The sequence below is a fragment of the Oxyura jamaicensis genome, chromosome 24 (assembly GCF_011077185.1).
Source record: "Oxyura jamaicensis isolate SHBP4307 breed ruddy duck chromosome 24, BPBGC_Ojam_1.0, whole genome shotgun sequence".
NCBI lineage: Eukaryota > Metazoa > Chordata > Aves > Anseriformes > Anatidae > Oxyura > Oxyura jamaicensis.
In genome coordinates this window covers 7,359,354-7,379,464 of record NC_048916.1, presented here as the reverse complement: position 1 = coordinate 7,379,464, position 20,111 = coordinate 7,359,354, and the positions used below count along the sequence as shown (strand labels likewise).

Here is a 20,111-nt window from a genome sequence, read left to right as displayed (position 1 = left end):
CCTCCCTTTATGGTAAGATGGTGCTGATGCAAAAAGAGGAAAAAAAAAAGTGCTTCACATTTGCACTTAAGAAAATATCAACATTCCTTTCACATAAGGAAGCATATATAGTTATGACATTCCTTCTGACCTAAAATACGAAGTCTTATTTTATCAGTTTTCCAACTCTGAATACACTGCTTTTTACACTTGTTTAGAACAAAACCTTGAAAGACACCAAGTAGGGCATGAATCCAAACTGTCTCTCAATACCACTATCAACCAATAAGTTTGTTAACAAAGTAAATGCTTCTATTCTGAAGAGCTTCTTCCATGTTCTGCGACTATGATCAGAAGAATTACTATAACTAAAAAAGGTGTAATGCCTTTATAATTCTTGTTCAAAACCCATCTGCTTTACCACAACCCACCTCATCAAGAAGCTTATTCCCAAATATATCTTCCAATGCAACAGGCATCCTTCCTTAAACTGATAAGCCAGTGCATTGGAGCAAGTCAACTGCAGCCCTTTGGCCTATAGCATTATGATCAATTAAGTCAATCATCCCAAAAAGAAATTTCAAAAAATCTTACCCAAACTTTCTTTTTCTTGGTGGGTTTTGTTGGGTAGTTTGGGCCCAGGCACTCAGGGTGATAGCTGTTTCGGCACTTATTGCACTCCAGCAGCTGCTACAAGAATGGGAAAGAGTATTGGAACAGAAACCCTAAAAAGGATGCACAGTCTTGGACATTTTGATTTTACATTAGATCCCTTATTTAGGGAAACAGAAGAAGTTGCAACTAAGTGAACTGAGATCAATTCACAGCTGCACACAGCAGTCTGCACACAGAGTGTGAACTCCACTGCCTACTGTCCACGTTACCAGCTGAGGGTTAGAGCAAAAAGCTCTGGAAACAATGCAGAAAAGGCTAGCTGGGTTGCTTGGAGGTTGGGGTACCTTGGTGGCCTGGTGCTGTCTCCCACACACGTGGCAGAACTTGCAGCGACGACAGCACCAGTTTTCCAGCTGGTCCTCCAGGGGCCGCTCGCTCTCCTCTAAGCAGAACTTGTGGAAAGGCTCACAACAGACCTGACAATACACAAACTGCAAGGGGGAGAGGGCGGTTTTAGCAAGTCAAAACCTTTTCTTATTTCCCAGACAAGCCCACTTGCACTCCTTACTACTTTGAATTCTGCTTTACAGCTGACAGTACGAGAATATCTATTAGTATATTTTATGGGGGAAATTGAGTGTGTACTTCAGATAACCTAAATACATGCCTGTCTACACAGATTATCCACCTACCAGCAAATAGGAGTCTGGTGCCTTTTCTCTATGTGCTCTGAGTATTGATAAAGACCTACAGACTTCTTCGGGATTTCCCTCCCTCTATGTAACACAAGCCAACCACACCCGAAGAAACACTTAGTGGACAAGGAAGGCACGTACAGAGCAAAGAGACATCTTTCCCTCTGTTTAGATTATATTGGCCATTTGAAAGCTTGAAGTATCCTCTACAAGCACAGACATACTAGAAAAAGAATAATCCTTAGGGCACAAACACTGCAGGCACAAGCAGGACAGAGGAATTGTTTGTTCACTTGAGCAACTGACTGAGAAGGGGATGGCTCCATGTGCCACTGGACCTTCATAATCCTCAAGTGCATTGACGTTCACGTGAAGAACTTAACCCCATTTTCCTTGAGTATTGTTCGCCTTTTCTAGAGTGCTAGCATCACCTTCCCAGGATAGCTAGTCTGAAGATTTTGAGAAGATGCCTATCTTTTCCTGGAAATACATTTAACAAAACTTAAGCCAAAATTCAGCTGTTTATACAGCACCAAAACCTTGCCAGTCACATTTCAGTAATTGTCTGCAACTCTTAGTATATACAGACATACCTAGGAAAATCAACACTGCCTAACACCTTTTCAACAAAATTGAGCAGTCTATCTAATTTCAAGTTAACAGAAAGCAAAAGCCACTGCTTTACCTCAGCTGTGGGATTCCAAATTACGTTTAAGAAGAGATGCAGGGGGCTCTTGAAAATGCCATTCCTTATGTCTAATAGAGTTCACTTCTAAATTAAGCACCACAGAAGTTCTCAAAGTGAATTTAAATACCTTCCATTTTAGTATCTTAGGACAAAGTCTAGTAAGGACAGATTTACAGGTATTATTTTAATTTCTTCTGTTTTATGGATTATTATTATTACTATTGGTAACAACATGGTGCTGTAACTAAGTCATCAACAGCAGAACACAATGCTTTACCTCCACATGTCCACTGCTGGCACAGAGAAAACACACCACCCTGGGAGTAATAGGAACCGAGGTCACGATGCCTAACCCACCCATCTCCCAAACATTCTCCACTTCACAGTCCTCCTGAAAGTACAAAAGGATACATCACCATGCAGAATAAGGAAATACAACATCAGTATAAAGTGCTCACATTGCTGTGTTATGCATTCTGTTTCTGTAATTAGGTGTTCTAAAACAGAAATAATTTTAACTTTTATCTTGGTTATTTTGTAACATATATTGCAATAGTTACAACTTGGTACTGTTCTTGCCAAGAGAGTTCAATAATACACTAATTTTTCTCTACAGAAAGCAGGCCTAAAAAACATGATAAAATTTTTCACAATTGCACAATCATTACTAAAAATGAAATTTCAGAATAATTACACTTTATTAAAACTTCATCTTTGTATAAAACACTTATGAGATCTCACTCTAATCTCCAGTATTAACACTTAAAGATGGACTGAAAAATTATTAGGAAAATATTAATTTTTATTATTTCAACACTTTTTTTTTTTTTAAAAAAAATAATAATACATGATTTATCAGTTTAAAACCCCAGATAGACCCAAAGTATTGTGAATTACAAATTACTAACATTTTCCCCAAATCTTGTTGACTCAAGTTGAGGTAAGGTTTTTATAGTTCCATCTTAATGGAATCATTCTTCATAAACCTCAAATTCTTGCTCATCCTCACATTGAGGGTTAAGGTTTAAATCTTTAAAGTGTCTCTTCATCCAGTACTCTAATTATAAGAAAAAAAAGGCATAACAAACTTCTAAAAGTCAATCACGTCAAAAAGGTTCCTATTTACAATTCTCACTGAATGGGACCAGACACACAAACTTAGAAGTCTGTGTCAGCATTCTTGAGGGACTCTGCTTCCAGTGTTTAGAGTCAGTTAATATTCAAATATTTAAAACATTTTGTCCTCTACCTTGAAATCCACTCGGATTCTGTGGACTCCATCTGTAGGTGGCTTTTGCTTGGAACTGCTCCCATTAGTCAGAGTACTGAGCAAATTCAGCGTGCTGCTTTCTGGCTTGCTTATAGGAGGGGGCTTTTCCTAGTCAAGTAAAGGAGCCTGCATTAATCCCAACCCCAAACATTAAAGCTTAAACAGTATTTACATTAAACACTACACATAATTCATATACAAAAACAAAACAAAAAACACCCCAAACCAAGAACAACAAAAACCCACAACCAAACCATCACAAAATTAATGAGTTGCAAGAAAGTAACCATTTTGCAATCAGTTTTAAGAGCATTCCACACACAATTATATTTCTAATTCAATTTGCTGCATTTTCCCCTAGCATCATGTTATTCTCTATATTATCAACGCTGTTTTTTTTTACTTTGCTGCAGTAGGGCAACCCTGGGTGTAATTAGTACCTACCTATACATTTATCTCTGAGATTTAAATATATGAACCATTTTTTTCATAATGAAGTTGTTTCTAAGACAAAGGTAGTTCTTATTTATTTGTTTATTAATGGACAATCTAGCCTTCACTCCACAACATTGAAGGCTTAGAACAAATTAGCTCCTAAGCTGAATATAGACATATGGCAGGTAATTTTGTATCCACATACCAACATAAGGTAAAGCTTAAGGTCTGTACAACTTGTTCAAATCACAGGAATCTACATGTTTCTCTTTGATAGGATTGAAAATGTCTTTCTTTTTAAATACCACAAAAGATCTTGAGTAGCATTAGGAATCAAGCTCGATGAGTCTTAAATCAGCATTCCAAGGAAAAGCGGCAGAACTGAATTCCTATAGATATTTTAAGTACAAAAAAAACTGCAAAAGGGTTAAGTAATACAGTTTTGCTTTCTAGATAGACAAAAGATTCAGGTTCTCAAAATTTATTGACTGTGTACAAAAAGCAGTATTCACCTTTTCTTTTGGTTTCTGTTTCACAGGGAAAGTTGGACGGGGAGCAATTTTTTTCTGTTTGTTTTGTTCTGTGCCTAGGAAGGGGGGAAAAATTATGAGTATTTCAAGTAACTAACAGCGACCTGTAGAGAAGAAAAGGGAAAAAATCAGCTGTGTAATGAGAGATGAATTTTAGACTGGAATTTTTCCATCGTCTTTTGTGGTCACCAACTATGACTGGGGCAGTCTCTGCAAGGTGCGGCCAGTCGAACTTGCTCTGCTAAAAGTCTGAAGTGTTCCAGGTGTAAAGCAACAGAAGTCCTGGAGCTGCCTTTTTGTTCACTTTCCATGCTGTTCTGTACTATGTGCAATAGTAGGTTATGTTTTTGTAGTAGAAAAAATTACATTCTTGTTGTTTCACATTCAGACTGTGAACAGTCAGTAAACTTAACAGTACTGAAAATATACTTCAAGATTGCCAAGACTAGATGACTAAAAATCACATTAAAGGTGTTAATATTTCTTCCCATCCCAATATATAATGTAGTACAATAAAAGAAAGCCAGTTCTAAACAAAATTCCCAAAATAATTTGCTTTAATTTCACCAGGTCATAAAGCATTTATCAGTTTTAAAATCCAACAGATTTTAGCAGTATTACTACTGTTACTTAACATGACTCAAACATATTGAAGATAAACAGTCCCATTTACCTATTTCTGGTTGTGGAGTCTGCTTTTTCTTAGGCTCAGTAGCGGTAAGTTTAGGAGCTTCTTTTTTCAAAGGTCCTGAGCTTGGTGGCTGAGGAGGGAGCTGTACTGGCTGAGATGTTTGTTTGCCAGTCTTTCTGGCACCAGGTGCAGGGACCTGTTTGGGCTCCAACAAAGGAGTAGAGGAATTCCCATCCTCATGTTTCTCCTCAACTGACTTACGAGCAGGTTCACTGCCCTTCTTTATGGCACTGTCTTCTCTTGATAAAATAGTTGGAGGAGTTTGTTTCTGTCCAGAGTCCAACTGGTTCTTTCCAGAATGGCTTTCTTTCTTTTCATTTGTCTTGGATTTCTTCTCTTTCTTTTTTGCAGCTAGGAAGAAAAAGCATCAATAAATTAAAGCAGATATAACTGTGCAACTTTGAATAGTTCACTGCACTTTTAAAATTAGGAAACAGGCATTTTGTTTCTTCATTCCATTGAAGAAAAAACTGTACTCATCCAAAAAAAATGTCAGTAAAATTAATGTACTTGTCTTATATTACAACCTGTATTCTGGTACTTTGGGCCTCTATTCTGACAGACTGGTAAGCGAAGTACTTATGTGGTAATGCAGATTCATAGCTTAACTGTGCAAAAGAGAAAGTAGACTTTGCATGGAAAAGTTTATGGAATTCAAGACAGCCACCTGGCCACTGTCACACTAGCATGCAGACCTCCAAAGGTCCAGTACCAAGATGCAGAGATTTAACAAAATACATTTGATGGCTCACTTAAGCCTGATGCCAGAGACAAGGAAGTGCCAAGTGATTTATCAGTCCCCATGTCATTCAGAAACACAGAATTATCTGAGAATTGGTTCACCTGAAGTGTTGAGGGGAGACTGATCAGCTATCAGTAGCAGTTCCCTACAAAAAGGAGGAGAAACTACAATTCTAGTGCTGAAAAAGACAGTTATGGATTATGGATGCTGTCTGTACTCATGTTTCTCCTACAACTTTCATGTGACATCAGCAGAACAGACAGGTTCCCTGTTAACATTTAATTTCAGACTAAACTGTTATAGCTCAGTGTAGTTGCAATGACAGCATAAAGGCATAAAGCAATTTAAGGTATGAAAAATTATTTCTTATCCTACACTTGAGCCAAATCTTTCAGCCTACCTTTAGCTTGCTTCTGGAGATATGCTTTAGAAGGCATCCACTGTAGATTCTGACATTTCCTCATTCTACAAAGAAAGAATATGTTGTGTAATCATAAATTGGAAGAAAAATGCAAACACTAAGAGAGAATTTCATAAATATTCAATGTGATTTTTTAAAAAGCTATCATTAATACACTCACTTTCTTCAAATTATTTTTCCCTTCTTCAGAGATATTTAAAAGCATAGTATTTTTCCTGTATTTTCCTTTTTGTTTTCTGAACTCCCAACACAATTTTGCGGTTAATAAAGCTGCTTATGTAATAACTGATTTGCTGATAAATCCCCTATCAATTCCGTTTCTTAGATATTGGCATTTGAGTATTATCAGGATACTTCTAAGAACTCTAAAACTACATCAAACTCTCTCAACAGTAGTTTTTATGTAATCCACAATGAGGTTATTTCAGGCAAAAAAACAGTTGCTCTGCTTATATGGAGTGGGATTGGATTAGGTGTAAGCAAGTTTTCAGATGTTCAACTCCTATTTTTTGTATGTCTCATTCCAGATGGTTTTCAGTGCTATGCCAGGTTCTTCAAAGTGGGGAGAATAAGTTATAAGTGAACTTCAGAAAAAAGAAGGTCATAAAAAGCATACCTTGATTCTAGATCTACACTCCTAAATTAAATTGCTTTTAATTGCATTTTACTGTGATCCACCGTCAGCCCAGGCCAAATTCATTCCAGGCCTGCACTAGAGGGTTAAATCTGTTGTTTCCTACCTCAGAATGTGGATGTGCTTATCCTACTCTGCATAGGAATTAGCTGAAGAATTTCTCACATGCACAAACTTACTTGCAGCACTGCTTCTTTATATTACGCCCACCAAACTTGGGTTTGTCCAGACAGTTAGTACAGACACCACAGTCCTCTGGAACCTGGCAGCCTGAACACTGCCCACAGCGCCTTGACCGTCGACCCTTCTTCACTGGTGGTTCTTGCTGTGTCTTGTTTCTGGTTACCGGCTTAATTGGTTTGATAGGTGGAGCAAGAGGTTCTGCCTCTTCTGAGCCAGCTATTGATGACTTATCTATCAAAAAAAAATCTAATGTGAATTTGCTGAAGTCATGCAATGTTTCAGAATCATCTAACGAGCTAATGGAATTTATTCTATTAAGCTTAAGTTCATTTGCAGATCTGCAGGACCATACAAGCTGTGTATGTGTACATACACAATACACATGTGGACATACACAGCCCTAACTAACCTAACGTGTATCACGTTACACTTTTATAAAAATTCACAATGTTTAAAAGGATTGACCCGGTTTGAGTGGCATTTTAACAAAAAGCCCAGATCAGTTTAATATACTATGCCCTGTTAATTGCTTGATGTCCTCATTTTTACAGGTTCAGATGTAGCCATATTTATTATAGATGCCACTAACCCAAGCAGTCAACAAAGCAGACTTTCTATGAATCCACAAGTGAAAACTGGAAGTCTTAACCTACCATCATTCCCCATGGAAGACAGTATCTTCTCTCGCTCTTCCCATGGTAAGGCACTCAGAGTGGGCATGTCGTCAGGAAACACGGCTCGCTTACGACCCAGTGCAACAGCTGCTCTCCTGCAAACATGTTTTATTCGCGGTCCTCGGACTGACGTTTCTGATGAATCACTCTCTTGTCCCTAGATTTCAGAATAAGATAAAAAGACAATATTCCTAAGAAAGGTACAAAAACGAGACTGGGCCACGTACAAAAACTTCTAAATAATCTAGAAAGAGTTAAATTATATCTTAGCTTGCATTTTGTAAGGGTCAGGATAAAAGTAAAGGCTATCAGCATCCTAAGCCTTGGATATCCAAGGGAGGATAAACTCAAAAGGACAAGAAGTTTTACTAATTTGGAATTACAAGGTAAAATTCTACCTGTTACTGGAAAGTGAACTCACTCATGAAGCCGTATGTTATTAGGGCACTGACATCAGAAATTCAGAGTTGACTGGAATTAGGATAAACAGACTAACATTTTGCATTAATTGATCTGTGTGAAGATCAATTTTGTAGCAGCAAACCTTCAAGATGAGGGGATAGTGGTGATAAAAGAAATGTAGCATTTTAGTACCATTTTCCACATTTTTAACATAGGATTCTAACATATTTCCTAAAAAAGGGACTTCACCCAAATAATTAATTGCAAGGGCTTGGGCTTCTTGGTATAAACATGCCAGGCATACAGAAGCACATACTTATTCTTTCCAGGGACAAAAGCGTAAGAGTTCTATATTTAAAATATGCACTAATTTTTAACATTAACATTATCTGGAAAAATGAAAAAAGAAAATACTCCCTGAAAGTGTATTTCTATCACGAAACATCTACCTATCCGACAGCTAAAAAGGACTGGGTGCAGAAGAGGGTGGTTTTGGGGTGAGGGAAATGGGGAGAGGGAAGACAGCAGTAGGAAGCAGTCCTCCAATCAGATACAAAATCCCAATGGATTTCACTCCCTCCTGTAAGTAACAGATCAGATCATCATATGGTAAAGTTAAGAGAGACCAAGATCAACTAATCTTTAGAAAGACAAATGCAGTTTGCTAGAACCTTGCTTTTAAAAATGCCTATTACCCTTGATGTTTACTTTGCTTAGATTTATACAGAGAAACCTAATAAACAGTTCCACTGTACTGTTCTCTAAAAATGCATGCTGCTCCCCCTTGAACTGACTATGCAGTAGCTTTCTCTCCCCCTCAACTTCTGCCCATGCCTTCTCATTTTTGTATCATTTACCATCTGTTGCACTAATGGCTATTTAGCTTGGCATATTAACTCTTCACATTCAGGATATGAAAGATACTTGTGATTTTCAGTGCAAATTCAAAATAAGATGCACTCTAGCAAAAAAAAAAAAAAAAAAAAAAGGAAAAAAATACCTGTGCTTTTGGCTGATCTGCTTGTTTGAGGGACTTGCTCTTCTCAATCTTGTACAGCTGGGCTTTTGCTTTTTTCAGAAGACTGGCTACCCTTTTGTCAGTCATCGGCAGTTTGTCTGCTTGAGCCAACATAGAGCTGATGGAGGAAGTGGAATGTTTAACAGTGCTTGATGAAGGAGTAGAGAGACGCAGAGCTTTTTCTTTCTCCAAAGATGGCACAGTGGGGCTGAGGTCCAGATCTGATTTGTCTAACCCCCCTCTACCTTTCTTGGATGTTTTGGCTTTGATGGCTGTTGTATCTACCAGAGCAGCAGTGGAAACATCTGCCACGGGATCTATTGCTGTAGACTTCCTCCGCCCGGCAGTTTTTTTTGCAGAAGATGATGCTGCAACATCTTCACTGACAACTTTTTCTTTGGGCATTTTACCTACAGGAAACAAAGCAGAGCTACTCTGAATTTCTGACCCTTTTCTCCTTTTCTCTTTCCTTGACTCCCGTTTGTTCTCCTTCTCTCTCTCTCTGTCTTTCTCTCTGCTCTTGTCCTTCTCCACACTTTTATCAGCGTCTTTATCTTTGGACAGTTCCTCTGTTGCCCTGTCTTTGTTTCTGCCTCTCTCTGTCTGGGGACTTGGAGTGAACCAAGGAAAGAGAGGAGTAGGACTACTAGATGAGAAAGGCTCTGCTGGAGCACTAGTCTGCTTCCTTTGTCTCTGGCTTCTTTCTGCTGATTCCCCAGACTGCGTTAGGGAATGGGAAGGAAAAGTAAAAGTTGAATTTAAGGCACTAGTGGCAAGAGAACTAACAGAAATGCTAGTTAATGAGGAAGATACAGAAGACTGTGGGGTGAGAGTTGTCAGGTCAGAAGTACTAAGTCTCCCACTTCTTGTCCTCATGGAGTGTGAAGGAGATCTGGGTTCTGAGCGGATAGGGCTAAACACTTTTCTCTTTCGTTTCCTAGAAGAGACACCTGTTGCAGAAGTTCCTGTAGTGGTTCGACCAACCGATGAGGGCAAAGTTACAGATTCAAAGATTCTGGAGTGGGCCTCACTTGGAGTGAATCTTGGAGCTCTCAGCAGAGGACTTCTCTTGTGCATATCAAATCTTGTTCCAGAATGAAGAGAAAACAGTCGTGCTGGAGCTGTAGCACCTGGTGTTGAGAAGCCAGATGCAAAGCCAACATCCTCTGGTGTTAGTGGTGGGGGTCTGAAGTTATCAAATATTGGTTTGCGAATAAGACCCTCTTTGGCATATTTTGCTGATGAGAAGTACTGTGGTTCTGACCTGGAATGCTTTAGGGAAGTCCACCTAAACGTTGGCTCTCGCAGAATTGATTTCCGTTTCTCTTGCATTGGTGCAGCAGAAGTAGGAAGAAAGGGTGAGGCTAATGGTATGGTAGGAGGCATGAGCCAAGGAGTACGGTCTGAGATGCTGGAAGCGGGTTGTAGTGGCGGGGGAGGAGTGAGCAGAGGGGGAGGAGGAGAGGACGACGACTGCTGCTGTGGCACACTTGGCAAGGCTGGTAGTTTTTTAGCAGTCCTCTGGCCAAAACTTCTTTCTGTTATCGAAAACCTCCTGTTTCTCCTATCACTGTTATCATTCTCAGGGGACTGAGAAACAGGCAGAGGTGTGTGAACTTCTGGAGTATTACTTCGTTCCTCAGAAAGCGTCTGCATCTCCTCAGAAGCCTGAGAGTCTGTAGATGTATCAACGCTAGGACTGCTGGACCGTGAGGAATCTGAAGACATCTGAGATGAATGCTGAGAAGCAGCACTGGATTTTTCACTAGATCCGCAAGAAGTAGCGCTGAACCTGCTGTTTGGTGTGGATTCTAGTCTAGATATTTTAATAGGAGGGTCATAGTCTTCATCTTCAATGAACCGTTTGGGTGTTTTAATAATCCGTGAAGAGATAGCGCTTACGACTGGCATAATGAACTGTCGGATATTTTTAAGCTGGGTTCTCCCCTTTCTGCCCTGCAGTTTGGCTGCTTCTTTCTCAATCTTTTTTTGCGCCCCCTTCTTAGCCCTCTGCAAGAGTTGCTTAGCAATTGTTGCATCTGTTCTTTTTGTAGAAGGTATAATCCTAACAGGTTTAATCCTGCGTGGACTCTGTCTGACAGCAGTCTTTTCTTCTTTTGTAAGAGGTGGTGTGCCATCCTTTTCTTTACGTATCCTTTGGGGTTTCTCCAGCTGCGAATTTATGACTAAGGTTGAGGAAGTCTTTAAACGTTCAGAAGATGGTGGCCTCCCTCTCCTGCGCACAATCTGAACACTTTTCCTCCCAATCTGAAGTTTTGCCCCAGGCTTAAATTTAGATTTTAGTGGAGAGAGTTTACTAGTTCTTAATTTCTTAATTTTAGTTGCTTGCTGAAATGTAGTGGATGGTGACCTTTTGATTTTTTTCAGACTCTCTTTTTCTTCTTTGCTTCCCTTCTGAATATCTGATGTGCCTTTTACTTGTGACAATTTGAACTTCACGCTAGTAAGTGTTGGAGGTCTTCCTCTTCTTTTTTCCCCACTTTTCAATTCCTTCTTCTTTACTTTCTCCATGGGTGTGGTTTCAGACTTGCTTGAAGGGGAGCACACTGATGAAGAGTCTGATAGTACAGCTGAACTTCGGTCAGAACTGCTCCGGGGCCTCCCACGAGGTTTTCGTGGACTAGATTTAACTAAGAGGAAAGTAGAGAATGCAGAGGACACATTAAATTTCTCTAAGTATTGGATCAGCTTTATCCAGGTCACACAAGTATTTACTCTGCATAAATCACAACTCATATAAATTGCCAAAAACTTTTCAGTTCATCAACAAATAAAAATTTTGTTTTATCAATCCATGTAAAGACTTCCTTCACAAACTTCTTCTCATATAAAAGATTTAGATAATTTTTAAAAAATGCACACTTGCCTTTCTACAACAACCATATATGCCATTGCACAAAACCAGTATCAATACCCTGTTAAAAGGGAATGACAATTAATTCATAAACAGATTTGTAATGTTTCAAATGCACTAAAAAATTACTTAAACCAAACGGATCACAGTTGAAAGGAAAAAAAGTCCTTCTTCACTAGTACCATCCATCTGCACTGCTAATTGATATGTCAGTAAGACGAGAACAACAAACAAGGAGAAGTTGATGTAAGGTATCTTACTAAAAAATGGTTTTAGTTCTGAAATACATCTAGCATTCAGGACCGCACTTAGAACGATCAAGCAGATGTGCATGCCTTGATTACTCACCTCTACCAATGCATTTCAATCCATACCCACCAACCCAGCTATTCCAGTTCTGGGTCTTCACATAGCTCTGACAATGTACTTCATTCTTCATCTGAAACACCCTATTAGTATGGCTTTCCACAACAGAATTTGCTGACAAGGCCAAACCAAGTAGAGTATTGTGGTGGGAGCATTTATTGACTAGAATCTAAATCAAAACCAAACTTGTTTGTGTGCACCCCCATCATGATTTGATCCTACATCTAGAAAGTTTCTTGAAAAAATACAGCAACTTAACTATAGCTTATCCGTAAGCATTCTGTATTTGTTTTATTAAAAAAAAAAAAAAAAAAATGAAGGTTCCAGTTACAGGAGATGAGTTTATTAAAAAATTAAAGTGTTTAACATGTTTTTTTTTTATTACTGTTTTTTAAGATTAAATTGTTCCAACTGCATCTTAGATGGAATTTTGTAAAGAAATGTTTACTTTTACACCTTGTGACTACTTCTGTCTGCCCATAGCTGAACACATTCCTGAAACTAGATCCTAACCATTAAAATAACTGCCTCTTAAAAACACTAACTTCAGTTTTCAAATATCATTTTCATCAGTATAACTCTTCTACCCAGTTCCCCTGTTCTGCAACAGATCAGATCTCAAGACACCACAATGACAGCATCCAAAGCTAAACTGAATCCAAAGCGTGGTTATGGCCTTGATGGTGGATGAGATTTGATACAATAAACAGGAAAGACATGACAAAACCACCACAAAGCAGCACACAAAGACAACATCCGTTCCTGCTATATGCACATACCTGTGGGGGACCTGGTGGGACTTTGTACTTTGACTTCTTCATCTGAACCAAAACCTAGGAACTGTTCATCCTGCAACAAAAAAGTAGATTGAAATTTGAAGATGTGGATATTAACATTTTAAAAAAACATTATCAAGGCATGAAGAGATTCTAGAAGATTTTCTCTCCCCAAGTAGCATACCTACATTTGTTCTTCAAGCAAACAATTGCTAAAAAGGAAATACCACTTTTATCTCTCTATAGAAATATATATGTATTTGTATACATAAACAAAACAGTTACAGTTTACAACTACAGAACAATGGAAAGGAGTTATGGGGAAACAGAGGACAAATATCTCTGAAAACAATCCTTTAACGTATAAAATCTGCTGTTCATATCAAACCACCAAGAACAGATCACTCCATAGGCTATGATTCAAAATACCCTAAGGACCTACTTGAGCTAAACAAACAAACAAACAACCAGCACACATCGTGTTTATTTTCGTAGTACCATTGTAGAGCAACTTCTTCTAAACTCATTTAAGAGACCAGAGGCCCAGAAGCAGCCAAGGTCTCTAAGTAAGCCCAAGTGCTTTGGAGGTTCGGCAGGGCCTTTGCTCACTGCAGCCCTGTGCTGGTGGCAGCCTCTCCCTGCAGGAGGCCTTGCCCCTGCTTCCACAGAGCCAACAGCAGGGCTCACAGCCTCTGCAAGAAAGCATACAGTTTCAGGGCCTCTTCCTTCTATTTTAAAGATTAATTTTTAACCTGACAGAGACAACAGAAATTTAGAAGAATCAGGAATAAAACCACTACAACAAGTGCTGTAAGAAGACAAGGTGCAGGTTACGAACAAAATAACACTGACCTAAGGTGCAACACAAGGAAGCAAACTTAGGCTATAAAAAGTTGATTTCTGAAGTGACGATTTATGAAATGATGATTTTTGATATAACAAAGCCAATCAACATTACAATTTGATGTTAAAGGCACTCTGTTTAGATTAAGCCATTTTTTCCAGGGAGCACGCAAAAATGTAAATCCTCATATGTCACCAAAATTTGACAATCTGTTTTTATGCCGATCCAGGTTTCCTAATGCAGTTTCACCTCAAGCAGTTATGTTCTCCGTTATTAAATTTCCTCTCTACTTTGAGAATGGATACGCCACTTGTTGCTCGCTTCTTTAAACCACCGCACGCCCTGGCTGCATGCTAGAAATTAGCTTTCTGCTCTGCTGTGGAGGTGCCACAGTGCTGACTGCAAGTTCTCTGTAAAACATTGCTGAGAATGGAGCCGGCTCAGAGCCGTGGGTAAAGGCTGCCAAGCGCATGCTCCATGCCGCACACCCGGCACTGCGGAGCCGTCACGCCTGCACGCTGCTCCCCAGAGCACGTGGGCGCGCGGCGAGATGTAAACAGTGTGCACAGGGCTGCTGGCGGGGAAGGGGCCCTGGCACCAGCAGAAGGGGATGGATGCTGCTTGCTGAGACGCACCGGGCTGAAGTATTCTCAACACTAAGACAAAGCAGGCAGAAAAGCCATAAGCTACATGTGCACAGAGAGGTTCAGAAGGGTATTGGGAACAGCCGCTCACCCTGAGCGATTTTTTCCGCATTAGACTACCAAAAAGTGGTACCTGCAGCATTTTCAAAGACACAATAACATACATATCATGCATCTTAGGCATGGAGAAAGGCCCAATAACACTTACTTTTGTTTATATGAGCACGCTTTTCCCAGGAAAACAGAATTCACCGCCACAAGCAGGAGATTGTTAAAGCAACAGCCTCCTAAACAAGAGCTGTGAAAAATACCTCAACTCTAATTCCAGACGTCAGGACAGGGAGTGTGCAGCATGGCAGTGCTGAGCACTGCTGTTCAAGAGCAGTGCTGTTCCAGGAGACCAAGCTGCAGATCTCTGAAATCTTGATTCAGTCCCTGCTCTCCATGCCACACTATTCTCCCTTCAGAGTTCAGCCATCGGCATCCCCTTCCTGAACTTGCAATGGGTTTCACCTTCCTCCTACATCTGTTAAATTAACTGTTGCTCCCACTACGAAATCTTTGTATTATTTCTTCCTTGTCCTCCTGTTTTTCAACAGATTACAAAAGCGATGCTCCGTGCTGTCTGCAGTGCTCCTTCTGTCAACAAGTTCAAGCCATCATCACTGCTACATCACTCACTCCCACCCCCAACCAGCAACACTCGCTGTACACCTACCTCATCTGCTCTGTATTTTATCTGTTTGTATCCTACTCACCTGAAATCTTATCTGTCTCCTCAAGGACTAAGAAAGATATGCATTCGAGCCAGGGAGGATGTATGAGAAACAAGCAGACAACTACAGGCTCTAGAAGCAGAGAATGCTCTTCACAGGGGGACTGCTGAGCTAAATTGAATTTAAAAAAAAATGAATCTCCTTGCTGAGAGGAAAGCTAACAATAACTATTAATCCTATAGACCACTTGGTGGAAAAGATAGCAATGATTTCTTTCCATAGAACAATTCAGTTTGAAGTCTCTCAGCTCCAATGAAACATCCCCCAACGCTTCATTCATTGGCTGCACAGAAACGGTGCTGAACATCGGGGAGTTCGCAGCTGTGGTTCCAGATCCACAGTGCTGCAGTGTGGAAAGCACACCTCTACAGAAACAGACCCTTACCTCTGCAATCCCAACCTAGTCAGCAAAGGCAGAAGATATGCTCTAATCACATTTCCAACAGACCGTTTAAAATACACAATACAATATATACATGTATATATATATATATATAAATATATATATATATATATTTGTTTTTTTCCCTGGAATAGTAACAGATGCAAAGACTTCTTTGCAAGACTGAATTAGAGCCTATCCCTGCTGCGAGAGGCAAGTTTAGTTTAAATCAAAATAATACCTCACTCCAAAACCAGTTAGTGACACTTGGCCTCCATGTGTATGATACATTTGCTGTTGGTCAACTATTGCAAACCTCAGGCACCAAAGACAGAGATGCCCTTAACATTAAATGCCGTCTCTAGACACTTAAAATTTGCAGCATTTAAAGAACAGTAAAAACCACTTTATGATCATATACAAAACACTACTGAAACTTGAAAAAGCCGTTATATAAAACCAGCTTTAATGAAGACATGTGTGACCCTGCCTGTTAAGGAGCACTGAGGGAGACAGCTCCTAGCACTGAAAGCAACCCCTCTGCTTAAGGTTTCTGTACACTAAAAGCATAGGGAAAAGTCTGTCTTCAAGTCTCATTGAAGTCTATCCTACATGAAAACTAGCAATACCAGTAAAACGTGGCTGTGTAAGTTGAGCTTTCTTTTGAACAAAATGTGGAAAAAATGAATAAATGAAGAAGATGAGCAAAAAACAGACCTGGGTGGTAGCACTAGAGCCCTGACATGCTCAGGGAAGAAAGTTTGTCACCACCTTACATTACACAAAAACTTCTACAAGTTTGCAATTAAAAATAACCTCACAATAACAAAGTTGCAGAGGTGTTGACTACCGGCAGTTAAACCTCAGAACAGAAAACAAGTCTGCAGTTCAAGTCATGAGGTGGCAGCTGGGTGTTCAAAGGTAAGAGCAGGACAGAAATGTATGTCCAAGTGATCTGTCCAGGACAAAACACTGCGACTGATGACAGACAAGAACTCACAATGCAGTCCCCAAATACTCCAGCCACCCTTCCGCCTTGCTGCGAGCTTAATGAAAAGAAACAGCCACTTGATCACAACCCCTCAGAAGTCTGGTCAGACGTGCTTCCCTGCTGCCTGGCCCAGCTCAGGGTTTCTGTACACCTGCACAGTGAGGAAAGCAGCAGAAGAGAGGAACCGTGCACAATTCCTGCAGCTCTGCAGAACCAGTTCCCATTCCTGCTGTCCCCAAAAAGTGGATCACATGAGATTTCACACAAACTACCACCCCTGCCCAAGCTTTCACCAACCAACAATGAAAGAGACAATTTCTCTACAAATATTTGGAGGCAGTGGCCACAAATAAGATTAAAAAGCTGTTCAACAGTCCTGAACTGCATCTGCCTCTAAGTTACTGTAGCTACTATGAATGCCTTTAAAAAATAAATAAAAAATCTGGGATCCTATTATTTTATGAGGCTATTAAATCAGTGCACTCTGTATTTTTGATAGCTGTATGCTGTAACCCACAAGTGGAACCTGCGTTATTTTCCAGCTGGTCACTGCTGTGGGTCCCTTCCAACTCTGGCTATCCCATGATTCTGACTGTTAACTTACTTTTCCAATGGGATAGATAGACAGACAGATAAATAAATAAAAAATAAATTCCTTTGGCTTCATATACAACTAGAAGCAGCAAGACCTGTACGTCACTCAGGGTTGTTCTGTGATGTTCCTGCCTGTATCACTGACCTCAGCACAGCAATTCTCACAACCTAGGACAACGGCCTTGTAACTTCGCAGACCAAGAAGTGATTGAGGCCACAAAATACCAGCATGCATTTGCAAGGCTAAGTCACCCAGTCAGTCAGTCAGAAGTCAAAATTCAATTCTGAGGCAAATAAAGCAGGAATGGGCACTCCAGTTTTTCAGAAGTCGCTATAAGGCATGACAGATGGAGAGTGATTAAAAACCATCATGGTTTTGAACATGACCTCATTTACCTGAGAAAGAATAATGCAACATGAAAAGGTCACTCGGGATTATAAATAAAGGGAGGAGGAAAGGCTTGCCTTCATGGGCAAGGCACGAAACCTCGCTGAGCAGGCAGAGGCGATCTCGGTGCTCAGCAGAGCTCCCACGTCCATCCCCACTCAAACAAACATCAAGCTACCCAGACCAGTCTAAACCTCAAAGTTGCAAGCAGATGAACGAAGGCTTCTCTTGAAGTCATCTAGTTACTGTAAGAACAGAAAACTCCAAAGCAAATCTCTATTTGAACACAATCTACCACAACACTCTTGAGTGAAATTACTCTCCAAAGAATTTCTGATTAAAGGTCTCCGGGGAAAGCCCAGCCCCAGATGCCAAACTGTCCTGAAGGTGCTGGTGTCTTGATCTGTCTGACTAACAGCTTGACCCAAAGCACTATGGACTCGTAACACTGCAGAGGACTGTCACCAAAACTCTACCAACAGCAATGCAGCTGACCCAAACAGCTCTCACAAAGGTTTATTTAATTTCAGAACAGGTATTTGAACAATGCTTCCCTTCTCTTCCCATTCACCCTTTTGATTTTGGCCCCAGTTATGCAGCACCTCAGCTTCTTGGAAAGAGACAAGCTGGTTTTAGGAGACCACTCAGAAGCCTGCTTGGTAACTCCAGCACAACACCTACCGGGCTGCTTTGAGAGGAATGAGCATCCTTGGAGGTCAGCAGACAGCAGCCCCCGGGACAAGCACTGGAGGCACTCAGAGCTTTAGTCAGAGGCGGAACCCTCTGGTAACTCAGGGAGAGGCTTCACCAGTGATTACTGCCAGTGCAGTGTCATTACCAGACAGCACAGTACTTGGGTTTAGTGCTATACACTTGCTAGGCTGAGGGCCCAGCCATCTTTCATTCTTTAACTAATTCTGTATCTGAAAGCTCTGCCTGGGAATGATGCGGGAGCTCAGCTGGGACCTTGCCTCAGGACAGCACTGACACAGCTACATGTATCCTGAACGCATGGTAAAATGCTTGGCTGTAGCACCTCCACATGACAACTTCCAGACTAGAACAGGGAAGAGCTGTGCCACACACCGTGCTACTGGTCAGCAGCGGTACCCTCAGCAACAACCTACGACACCACAGCCCTCAGCAGAACAGCAGCTCCCTCGTCCCCTGGCTGATTCTAGAAGCACTAAGAGCAGCTGCTCAAGTGCTGAGCACCCCACTGTAACAGTGCTAAGGAGCGCACGGATCAGTACTGCCAGCATGCTAGAAGGAAATTAAGAATATCCAGAGTTAGGGGGTAACAATACAGCTAGTCTCTTGCTATTTAGCCAGAACTGCAAGCAGCAGAGAGGACTAACTTACACCAGCAGGCCACATATTCCATAGCCATGGTTCCATCAGCTCAGGCTATCCTCTACACCCAATACTCCATACAAACAGCTCTGATTTCCAATTTCACAATAGGAATGCATTTCAAAGCACCTGAGAAACACTCAGGTTTTGCTTGCAGTGAGCTTCCAGTACCACTACCACCACCGAGAGTCAGACAGACTATTGCCTAGAAACATCTAACTTACACTCAGCGAGAGAAAGGTGAGACCAAAGCCTCCCGGACCACATCTAACAGAGCGTTGGCAACACGCCACTTTTGGCAAGCTACATCCCTTCCTCTCTCTTGGTTCCTCAATGAACATTTAGAAAGCAATGCTTCAGCTGAACCTGGACAACTGAGAGAAGGAAGGAATTCTTGGGTTTGTTGTTAAATAAAAGCAGACATAACTCATCGCGCTGCCCAGACACACACCAAGGCTTGTGATACTGCTGCACACACAGAGCTGTGCTCTAGTTGTTGCACCTATCCACATAGACAAATAACTTCAACAACAGCAAACTCATCTTTTTTTATTTCTTAAGAAATGTGTGCCACCCAGGAAAGCATGGAAGTATTATTAAAGTATTTCAAAGGCTGGGCTATGTTTTCTAGCTTGTCTCAGTGGAAAAAAGTTTAGCCTTTTGCGATCCCTTTTGTGGCATCATGGAAAATGATGGCCTTGCTCAAAGGCTGTACAAACAGCAAGCTTTGACATCACAACGGCATAACTTGCAGTGGGCACGTTCCCTCGTGTGCGGGCACAGCAGAGGAGCACCTGCCCGCTCGCGGAAGCCAGCAGCACTGCCTCCCATGCACTCAACAGGTCAGGAGGAGGCAGCCTCCACAGGGAAGAACTTTAAAGCCAGTTAAGCAAGCTGAAAGATGAACAACTGACTCAGAGACACCCAGAGGTTTTTTTTCCTATTTCCTCCACATGTGATACAGTAAAATCTATAGTATGGCACTTCTATTACAATAAATATTAATAATTATGGCAGTGCAACATAACCCTGCAAGGATCTGCCCTGTGAATTTTCCAGTCGAAGGAAGTGTGATGTGCAAAAGCCCCTGGAGCAAAAGGGTCGGTGTGCATTGCTGCTCCTTCTGAGGCTGCTTTACCTGCTGC

The 20,111-nt window shown here is 40.8% G+C and overlaps 1 protein-coding gene across 3 annotated transcripts in view; it reads right to left on the bottom strand.

Moving 5' to 3' along the window:
• Positions 1-13,118, bottom strand: part of KMT2A (lysine methyltransferase 2A) — a 35,301-nt gene extending 22,183 nt beyond the window's left edge. Inside the window, exons 1-12 of one of the 3 annotated variants that reach the window (XM_035346269.1) lie at positions 12,998-13,118; positions 9,928-11,628; positions 8,960-9,387; positions 7,537-7,714; positions 6,880-7,114; positions 6,046-6,110; positions 4,886-5,254; positions 4,195-4,268; positions 3,227-3,355; positions 2,255-2,368; positions 939-1,085; positions 574-669 (exon numbers count right to left, since the gene is read on the bottom strand). In XM_035346269.1, coding sequence (XP_035202160.1) covers positions 574-669; positions 939-1,085; positions 2,255-2,368; positions 3,227-3,355; positions 4,195-4,268; positions 4,886-5,254; positions 6,046-6,110; positions 6,880-7,114; positions 7,537-7,714; positions 8,960-9,387; positions 9,928-11,509 — 3,417 coding nt within the window. In that variant the 5' untranslated portion in view covers positions 11,510-11,628; positions 12,998-13,118. Of the gene's footprint in view, positions 1-573; positions 670-938; positions 1,086-2,254; positions 2,369-3,226; positions 3,356-4,194; positions 4,269-4,885; positions 5,255-6,045; positions 6,111-6,879; positions 7,115-7,536; positions 7,715-8,959; positions 11,629-12,997 lie in introns of all 3 variants that reach the window. The other 2 variants (XM_035346268.1, XM_035346267.1) reach the window with 2 other exon arrangements.
• Positions 13,119-20,111: the final 6,993 nt, after the last annotated feature.